The sequence below is a fragment of the Stomoxys calcitrans genome, chromosome 1 (assembly GCF_963082655.1).
Source record: "Stomoxys calcitrans chromosome 1, idStoCalc2.1, whole genome shotgun sequence".
In the NCBI taxonomy this organism is placed as follows: Eukaryota; Metazoa; Arthropoda; class Insecta; order Diptera; family Muscidae; genus Stomoxys; species Stomoxys calcitrans.
In genome coordinates this window covers 90,262,505-90,275,004 of record NC_081552.1, presented here as the reverse complement: position 1 = coordinate 90,275,004, position 12,500 = coordinate 90,262,505, and the positions used below count along the sequence as shown (strand labels likewise).

Sequence of the window (12,500 nt, the reverse complement as noted above, 5' to 3'; positions counted from 1 at the left end):
TTATTATTATTATTATTATTATTATTATTATTATTATTATTATTATTATTATTATTATTATTATTATTATTATTATTATTATTATTATTATTATTATTATTATTATTATTATTATTATTATTATTATTATTATTATTATTATTATTATTATTATTATTATTATTATTATTATTATTATTATTATTATTATTATTATTATTATTATTATTATTATTATTATTATTATTATTATTATTATTATTATTATTATTATTATTATTATTATTATTATTATTATTATTATTATTATTATTATTATTATTATTATTATTATTATTATTATTATTATTATTATTATTATTATTATTATTATTATTATTATTATTATTATTATTATTATTATTATTATTATTATTATTATTATTATTATTATTATTATTATTATTATTATTATTATTATTATTATTATTATTATTATTATTATTATTATTATTATTATTATTATTATTATTATTATTATTATTATTATTATTATTATTATTATTATTATTATTATTATTATTATTATTATTATTATTATTATTATTATTATTATTATTATTATTATTATTATAATTATTATTATTATTATTATTATTATTATTATTATTATAATTATTATTATTATTATTATTATTATTATTATTATTATAATTATTATTATTATAATTATTATTATTATTATTATTATTATTATTATTATTATTATTATTATTATTATTATTATTATTATTATTATTATTATTATTATTATTATTATTATTATTATTATTATTATTATTATTATTATTATTATTATTATTATTATTATTATTATTATTATTATTATTATTATTATTATTATTATTATTATTATTATTATTATTATTATTATTATTATTATTATTATTATTATTATTATTATTATTATTATTATTATTATTATTATTATTATTATTATTATTATTATTATTATTATTATTATTATTATTATTATTATTATTATTATTATTATTATTATTATTATTATTATTATTATTATTATTATTATTATTATTATTATTATTATTATTATTATTATTATTATTATTATTATTATTATTATTATTATTATTATTATTATTATTATTATTATTATTATTATTATTATTATTATTATTATTATTATTATTATTATTATTATTATTATTATTATTATTATTATTATTATTATTATTATTATTATTATTATTATTATTATTATTATTATTATTATTATTATTATTATTATTATTATTATTATTATTATTATTATTATTATTATTATTATTATTATTATTATTATTATTATTATTATTATTATTATTATTATTATTATTATTATTATTATTATTATTATTATTATTATTATTATTATTATTATTATTATTATTATTATTATTATTATTATTATTATTATTATTATTATTATTATTATTATTATTATTATTATTATTATTATTATTATTATTATTATTATTATTATTATTATTATTATTATTATTATTATTATTATTATTATTATTATTATTATTATTATTATTATTATTATTATTATTATTATTATTATTATTATTATTATTATTATTATTATATTATTATTATTATTATTATTATTATTATTATTATTATTATTATTATTATTATTATTATTATTATTATTATTATTATTATTATTATTATTATTATTATTATTATTATTATTATTATTATTATTATTATTATTATTATTATTATTATTATTATTATTATTATTATTATTATTATTATTATTATTATTATTATTATTATTATTATTATTATTATTATTATTATTATTATTATTATTATTATTATTATTATTATTATTATTATTATTATTATTATTATTATTATTATTATTATTATTATTATTATTATTATTATTATTATTATTATTATTATTATTATTATTATTATTATTATTATTATTATTATTATTATTATTATTATTATTATTATTATTATTATTATTATTATTATTATTATTATTATTATTATTATTATTATTATTATTATTATTATTATTATTATTATTATTATTATTATTATTATTATTATTATTATTATTATTATATTATTATTATTATTATTATTATTATTATTATTATTATTATTATTATTATTATTATTATTATTATTATTATATTATATTATTATTATTATTATTATTATTATATTATTATTATTATTATTATTATTATTATTATTATTATTATTATTATTATTATTATTATTATTATTATTATTATTATTATTATTATTATTATTATTATTATTATTATTATTATTATTATTATTATTATTATTATTATTATTATTATTATTATTATTATTATTATTATTATTATTATTATTATTATTATTATTATTATTATTATTATTATTATTATTATTATTATTATTATTATTATTATTATTATTATTATTATTATTATTATTATTATTATTATTATTATTATTATTATTATTATTATTATTATTATTATTATTATTATTATTATTATTATTATTATTATTATTATTATTATTATTATTATTATTATTATTATTATTATTATTATTATTATTATTATTATTATTATTATTATTATTATTATTATTATTATTATTATTATTATTATTATTATTATTATTATTATTATTATTATTATTATTATTATATTATTATTATTATTATTATTATTATTATTATTATTATATTATTATTATTATTATTATTATTATATTATTATTATTATTATTATTATTATTATTATTATTATTATTATTATTATTATTATTATTATTATTATTATTATTATTATTATTATTATTATTATTATTATTATTATTATTATTATTATTATTATTATTATTATTATTATTATTATTATTATTATTATTATTATTATTATTATTATTATTATTATTATTATTATTATTATTATTATTATTATTATTATTATTATTATATTATTATTATTATTATTATTATTATTATTATTATTATTATTATTATTATTATTATTATTATTATTATTATTATTATTATTATTATTATTATTATTATTATTATTATTATTATTATTATTATTATTATTATTATTATTATTATTATTATTATTATTATTATTATTATTATTATTATTATTATTATTATTATTATTATTATTATTATTATTATTATTATTATTATTATTATTATTATTATTATTATTATTATTATTATTATTATTATTATTATTATTATTATTATTATTATTATTATTATTATTATTATTATTATTATTATTATATTATTATTATTATTATTATTATTATTATTATTATTATTATTATTATTATTATTATTATTATTATTATTATTATTATTATTATTATTATTATATTATTATTATTATTATTATTATTATTATTATTATTATTATTATTATTATTATTATTATTATTATTATTATTATTATTATTATTTATTATTATTATTATTATTATTATTATTATTATTATTATTATTATTATTATTATTATTATTATTATTATTATTATTATTATTATTATTATTATTATTATTATTATTATTATTATTATTATTATTATTATTATTATTATTATTATTATTATTATTATTATTATTATTATTATTATTATTATTATTATTATTATTATTATTATTATTATTATTATTATTATTATTATTATTATTATTATTATTATTATTATTATTATTATTATTATTATTATTATTATTATTATTATTATTATTATTATTATTATTATTATTATTATTATTATTATTATTATTATTATTATTATTATTATTATTATTATTATTATTATTATTATTATTATTATTATTATTATTATTATTATTATTATTATTATTATTATTATTATTATTATTATTATTATTATTATTATTATTATTATTATTATATTATTATTATTATTATTATTATTATTATTATTATTATTATTATTATTATTATTATTATTATTATTATTATTATTATTATTATTATTATTATTATTATTATTATTATTATTATTATTATTATTATTATTATTATTATTATTATTATTATTATTATTATTATTATTATTATTATTATTATTATTATTATTATTATTATTATTATTATTATTATTATTATTATTATTATTATATTATTATTATTATTATTATTATTATTATTATTATTATTATTATTATTATTATTATTATTATTATTATTATTATTATTATTATTATTATTATTATTATTATTATTATTATTATTATTATTATTATTATTATTATTATTATTATTATTATTATTATTATTATTATTATTATTATTATTATTATTATTATTATTATTATTATTATTATTATTATTATTATTATTATTATTATTATTATTATTATTATTATTATTATTATTATTATTATTATTATTATTATTATTATTATTATTATTATTATTATTATTATTATTATTATTATTATTATTATTATTATTATTATTATTATTATTATTAATTATTATTATTATTATTATTATTATTATTATTATTATTATTATATATTATTATTATTATTATTATTATTATTATTATTATTATTATTATTATTATTATTATTATTATTATTATTATTATTATTATTATTATTATTATTATTATTATTATTATTATTATTATTATTATTATTATTATTATTATTATTATTATTATTATTATTATTATTATTATTATTATTATTATTATTATTATTATTATTATTATTATTATTATTATTATTATTATTATTATTATTATTATTATTATTATTATTATTATTATTATTATTATTATTATTATTATTATTATTATTATTATTATTATTATTATTATTATTATATTATTATTATTATTATTATTATTATTATTATTATATTATTATTATTATTATTATTATTATTATTATTATTATTATTATTATTATTATTATTATTATTATTATTATTATTATTATTATTATTATTATTATTATTATTATTATTATTATTATTATTATTATTATTATTATTATTATTATTATTATTATTATTATTATTATTATTATTATTATTATTATTATTATTATTAATATTATTATTATTATTATTATTATTATTATTATTATTATTATTATTATTATTATTATTATTATTATTATTATTATTATTATTATTATTATTATTATTATTATTATTATTATTATTATTATTATTATTATTATTATTATTATTATTATTATTATTATTATTATTATTATTATTATTATTATTATTATTATTATTATTATTATTATTATTATTATTATTATTATTATTATTATTATTATTATTATTATTATTATTATTATTATTATTATTATTATTATTATTATTATTATTATTATTATTATTATTATTATTATTATTATTATTATTATTATTATTATTATTATTATTATTATTATTATTATTATTATTATTATTATTATTATTATTATTATTATTATTATTATTATTATTATTATTATTATTATTATTATTATTATTATTATTATTATTATTATTATTATTATTATTATTATTATTATTATTATTATTATTATTATTATTATTATTATTATTATTATTATTATTATTATTATTATTATTATTATTATTATTATTATTATTATTATTATTATTATTATTATTATTATTATTATTATTATTATTATTATTATTATTATTATTATTATTATTATTATTATTATTATTATTATTATTATTATTATTATTATTATTATTATTATTATTATTATTATTATTATTATTATTATTATTATTATTATTATTATTATTATTATTATTATTATTATTATTATTATTATTATTATTATTATTATTATTATTATTATTATTATTATTATTATTATTATTATTATTATTATTATTATTATTATTATTATTATTATTATTATTATTATTATTATTATTATTATTATTATTATTATTATTATTATTATTATTATTATTATTATTATTATTATTATTATTATTATTATTATTATTATTATTATTATTATTATTATTATTATTATTATTATTATTATTATTATTATTATTATTATTATTATTATTATTATTATTATTATTATTATTATTATTATTATTATTATTATTATTATTATTATTATTATTATTATTATTATTATTATTATTATTATTATTATTATTATTATTATTATTATTATTATTATTATTATTATTATTATTATTATTATTATTATTATTATTATTATTATTATTATTATTATTATTATTATTATTATTATTATTATTATTATTATTATTATTATTATTATTATTATTATTATTATTATTATTATTATTATTATTATTATTATTATTATTATTATTATTATTATTATTATTATTATTATTATTATTATTATTATTATTATTATTATTATTATTATTATTATTATTATTATTATTATTATTATTATTATTATTATTATTATTATTATTATTATTATTATTATTATTATTATTATTATTATTATTATTATTATTATTATTATTATTATTATTATTATTATTATTATTATTATTATTATTATTATTATTATTATTATTATTATTATTATTTATTATTATTATTATTATTATTATTATTATATTATTTATTATTATTATTATTATTATTATTATTATTATTATTATTATTATTATTATTATTATTATTATTATTATTATTATTATTATTATTATTATTATTATTATTATTATTATTATTATTATTATTATTATTATTATTATTATTATTATTATTATTATTATTATTATTATTATTATTATTATTATTATTATTATTATTATTATTATTATTATTATTATTATTATTATTATTATTATTATTATTATTATTATTATTATTATTATTATTATTATTATTATTATTATTATTATTATTATTATTATTATTATTATTGTTATTATTATTATTATTATTATTATTATTATTATTATTATTATTATTATTATTATTATTATTATTATTATTATTATTATTATTATTATTATTATTATTATTATTATTATTATTATACCCTCCACCATAAGATGGGGGGTATACTAATTTCGTCATTCTGTTTGTAACTACTCGAAATATTCGTCTGAGACCCCATAAAGTATATATATTCTTGATCGTCGTGAAATTTTATGTCGATCTAGCCATGTCCGTCCGTCTGTCCGTCCGTCTGTCCGTTCCGTCCGTCCGTCCGTCCGTCCGTCCGTCTGTCTGTCGAAAGCACGCTAACTTCCGAAGGAGTAAAGCTAGCCGCTTGAAATTTTGCACAAATACTTCTTATTAGTGTAGGTCGGTTGGTATTGTAAATGGGCCATATCGGTCCATGTTTTGATATAGCTGCCATATAAACCGATCTTGGGTCTTGACTTCTTGAGCCTCTAGTGTGCGCAATTCTTATCCGATTGGGATGAAATTTTGCACTACGTGTTTTGTTATGATATCCAATAATTATGCCAAGTATGGTTCAAATCGGTCCATAACCTGATATAGCTGCCATATAAACCGATCTTGGGTCTTGACTTCTTGAGCCTCTAGAGTGCGCAATTCTTATCCGATTGGGATGAAATTTTGCACGACGTGTTTTGTTATGACATCCAACAACTGTGCCAAGTATGGTTCAATTCGGTCTTTAACCTGATATAGCTGCCATATAAACCGATATTGGGTCTTGACTTCTTGAGCCTCTAGAGTGCGCAATTCTTATCCGATTGGAATGAAATTTTGCACGACGTGTTTTGTTATGACATCCAACAACTGTGCCAAGTATGGTTCAAATCGGTCCATAACCTGATACAGCTGCCATATAAACCGATCTTGGGTCTTGACTTCTTGAGCCTCTAGAGTGCGCAATTCTTATCCGATTGGAATGAAATTTTGCACGACGTGTTTTGTTACGATATCCAACAACTGTGCCAAGTATGGTTGTAATCGGTCCATAACCTGATATAGCTGTCATATAAACCGATCTTGGGTCTTGAATTCTTGAGCCTCTAGAGGGCGCAATTCTTATCCAATTTGAATGAATTTTGGCATGTAGTATTTTGTTATGATATCCAACAACTGTGCCAAATAAGGTTCAAATCGGTTCATAACCTGATATAGCTGTCATATAAACCGATCTGGGATCTTGACTTCTTGAGCCTGTAGAGGTCGCAATTATTATCCGATTTGCCTGAAATTTTGTACGACGGATTCTCTCATGACCATTAACATACGTGTTTATTATGGTCTGAATCGGTTTATAGCCTGATATAGCTCCCATATAAATCGATCTCTCTATTTTACTTCTTGAGCCCGCAAAGGGCGCAATTCTTATTCGAATTGGCTGACATTTTACACAGGTCTCCAACATATAATTTAATTGTAGTCCAAACCGGACCATATCTTGATATCGCTCTAATAGCAAAGCAAATCTTTTCTTATATCCCTTTTTTTGCCTAAGAAGAGATGCCGGGGAAAGAACTCGACATATGCGATCCATGGTGGAGGGTATATAAGATTCGGCCCGGCCGAACTTAGCACGCTTTTACTTGTTATTATTATTATTATTATTATTATTATTATTATTATTATTATTATTATTATTATTATTATTATTATTATTATTATTATTATTATTATTATTATTATGGTAGGGCCGAGCTCAGGCTACTATCGGGGTCAGCAGGTGGCGGATGGCTGAACGACCTAAAGGTTAGCTGTGAAAAATAAGCAGCCCCCGACCACGAGCGGTGAAGACCGAGGACATGCTACAAAAAGGCATTTATAGCCAACGACGTCTTCGCGACATGGCGAATGGATGCCGCCAGTTGACTAAGTATCCACCCACAGGGGTGCTCTACAGATAGATGCAGTCTGGGGAGTGATGCCCCCGTGGATTCCCCAATCAAGGGGACTTTGACCCTGGCGCGTACACTGGAACATGATTTTGATAACCGATTTGGATTGGTGCTACGAGCTGACGGCTGTGGTATTCTGTTACCCGAGTAGGAGGGAGTGACATCCCTCTCGAAATGGCTTTCAGGCTAATGCCACCGCTGCCTCCGTCCCGTTAAACCCCTGGCAGGCCTTAGGGAACGATCTGTGCCTCGTAACCATTAAGTTGGTAATGTAGGTTCTGTTGATACGATATCCAGATTAATGCCCGACCTGGCTCTGAACGCAAGTACTCATAAGGTCTTGCGTCAACCCTCGCGAGGACCTCACTGCTTGCAAAGGGACCCTCGGGGTCATCGCTCTGCGAAAGGGCGACTACATTATCGGACACAGACAACGGCTCTAAGTGGGGACCCGATTAAAATGGAAACACCCATTAACATAGCAGCAGAGGAGATGGAATCGATCTTTGGAAGAAGATCGAAAGTACATCGATCACCGGTAAATTCTCCACTAGCCTCCGGGCCCAGTGTCGAGAAAGAGAAGGAGGTAAGAAGTATAGCGTTAGACTGTACCCCAGCGGAGAACAACGCGGAGACATGCGAGAACAGCACCAGTTCTCCTAGACAAGAGTTCATCTTGAAGATGCGACTTTCGGAGGAGGAGGCGCTTGAAAAGTGCAAGAAAGTCCTTCGCCAGATGCGACTAGCTATAGGAAGGCAGAAGAACATTAGCAGGGATGTCCAAAATGGTGTGTCTGAGATAGAGGAAATCTTGGACATTATTGGGAGCTACCGCAAAAACTGGAAGGCCGCGGAGAAGCAGAAACAGCAAAGCAGGCCAATAATAGCGGAGACTCCCACGACATCAACCAACATGTCGACGCCTTCTACGGCGCAAAACAAGAGGAGCGCGCCGAGTCCAGTCGAAGAAAATCCTGGCAAAAAGAAGAAGGATAAAGCTGTAGAGGTGAAACCACCGGCGAAAACAGCCGGAAAGAGGAAGCCCGACAAAGAGGCTGAGAAGAAGAAGCCCGAAGAAGAGGCAAGAACGTCAAGGAGGAACCCGCGGCGAAAACCGCGCGCTCGGAGACCACGGAAACCCAGGCAGCGACCAGAGGCCGTGTTAATCAAGCCGAAGGAGGGGCATAGTTACGCGGACGTGCTCAGGGACCTCAGGCGAAACGCGAAACCGGAGGAAGCCGAGGTCGCCATCCGCTCCGTCCAGAAAACGAGAACGGGTGCAGTTCTTCTCGTGATGGGCAGAGGAGGAAACAAGGAGGTGTTCTGCGAGTCCCTCAAAGGCGTCCTTAAGGAGGCTGCAGTCGTGCAGGACATGAAACCGAAGGCGACAATTGAGATCCGTGACTTGGACTCCCTCTCGACCGCCGACGAGATCACTGAAGCAGTGATCAAGGCAACGGGAACGACAGCTGGAGAAGTGACTGTGCAGCTGACAGCACTTAATTCGAAGGAGCAGAGGAGGGCCTTCGTTTCTCTGCCAACTAGCTGCGTCAATATTTTGTTGAAGACCAGCAGGCTCCTGATAGGAATGACGAATTGTCGGCTAAACTATCGGGATGAAAGAAAGCGCTGCTTCAGATGTTTTGGAGCCGGCCACCTACAGTGGGAGTGCAAGGGACCCGACAGGAAAGGAATGGGACTATGCATTAGATGCGGCGAGAGTGGGCACAAGATGAAGGAGTGCCATAACCCTCGGAAATGCTGTATTTGCTCGCAGAGGGGAAAAGGCCCGACGGATCATCTTCCTGGGTCAGAGAGATGTAAAGGAGGCAAACAGCAGGCATGCTGAGAATACTGCAGGCCAACATGCACAGGTGTAAAGTCGCACATGATCTCCTATCACAGATAGTCGCAGAACAACGTGCTGACATCGTGATTATAAGCGAGCAATATGGAAGGAGAGATCAAGGGTCCTGGCTGGAGGATCCCACAAAAACAGCTGCTATCTGGATCCCATACCGCAATGGCATCTCACCAGTAAAGAGCGGAAGTGGAGACGGTTACGTCTGGGTGCAGTTAAACCACTTTACGCTGTTTAGCTGCTACCTCACTCCTAGTGACAGCATCGACGCCTACGAGGCAAAACTCGATGAGATCGAGGACACAATGCGTGGATTAGACGGCCATCACGTAGTAGCTGGCGATTTCAACTCTCGAGCGGTGGAATGGGGCATGCCAACAACCAACCCAAGAGGGAGACGAGTTCTAGACATGGCCGCAAGAACCGGTTTACTCGTTGTAAACACTGGAGACGTGCCAACCTTTAGGTTGGTCACCCTTGCGTCCGAGGAAATCATCGGAAAAATAACAGAGTGGAGCGTACTGGAAACTTACACGGCAAGCGATCACCAGTACATTATGTTCTCCTTCAATACTGGAGGGAACACAGTTAACGAGGAAAGGAGCACCAGTACACGAAAGTGGAACGTGAGCAAGCTCGACTCCTCAAAACTCCTGGCGGAAATCGACCGGCAAGCCGTGTGGTCAGAGCTGGATGAACTAGACGTTCCGTCGACAGTGGAACGGGTGATGGAAATCATAGAGTACGGATGTAAGAAATCCATGCCAAAACTCAAAAGGCCGAGGGGAAATAAAACCGCAGTGCACTGGTGGAATGATGCCATAGCTGAGAAACGAAGCAACTGCATCAAACTAAGACGCAGATACACGAGAGCTCGTCGCAGGGGCACGGCTGAGACAAAACACGCTCTTTACAAGGAGGCAAAAAAGATACTCGCTGCCGAAATAGAAAGGAGCAAGAAAGAAAAGTGGGAGGAACTAAGAGAAGATATTAACCGAAATCCTTGGGGCCTCGGATACAAAATTGTGATGGAGAAGCTCGGCACACGGAGCCCAACAGCGGTGATGGACGGGAGAACAATGGAAAATATAGTCCATACACTCTTTCCCCGACACGACCGTATAGAAGACGAAGTTAATGAAGAGCCAACGGAAAACATAAACCCGTTCACGATAGAGGAGCTAAAGAATGCAGCCCGCAGCCTCCAGAGCAGAAAAGCCCCCGGCCCCGACGGAATACCGTCCGAGGTAATCAGGCTGATAGCCGAGAATAGACCCGAATTTCTTCTTGAAATGTTTAATCGGTGTCTAATGGCAGGTGTTTTTCCGGAAGTATGGAAGCGACAAAAGCTGGTGCTCATAAGCAAAGGCAAAGGTGATCCAATATCCCCATCCACATACAGACCACTATGTATGCTGGATACGGCCGGCAAGCTTTTGGAGAGACTACTGAAGCCACGGCTCCAGGACGCCATCATCGAGGGAGGTGGACTCTCAATGAGACAACATGGCTTCCGGGCAGGAATGTCCACGATCGGAGCCCTCAGAGATGTGGTGGAGATAGTAGAGGTGGCTAGGCAAAGGAACCACTACTCCAGGCCAATTGTCCTCTTGGCCACACTGGATGTGAAGAACGCTTTCAACAGCCTTAGATGGTCTGACGTCCTCAAATCGCTCAGAGAGGACTTTAATATCCCGGCGTACCTGATGAGAATAATGAGA

General features: G+C 20.7%; 1 protein-coding gene across 1 annotated transcript; it reads right to left on the bottom strand.

Moving 5' to 3' along the window:
• Positions 1-4,934: 4,934 nt before the first annotated feature.
• Positions 4,935-6,563, bottom strand: LOC131994034 (putative uncharacterized protein DDB_G0286901; the record flags this gene model as incomplete). Its single annotated transcript, XM_059360141.1, has 1 exon — positions 4,935-6,563. A coding segment is annotated over one exon (1,629 nt), but the record flags the coding sequence as incomplete, so codon positions are not given.
• Between the last annotated feature and the right edge of the window lie 5,937 nt (positions 6,564-12,500).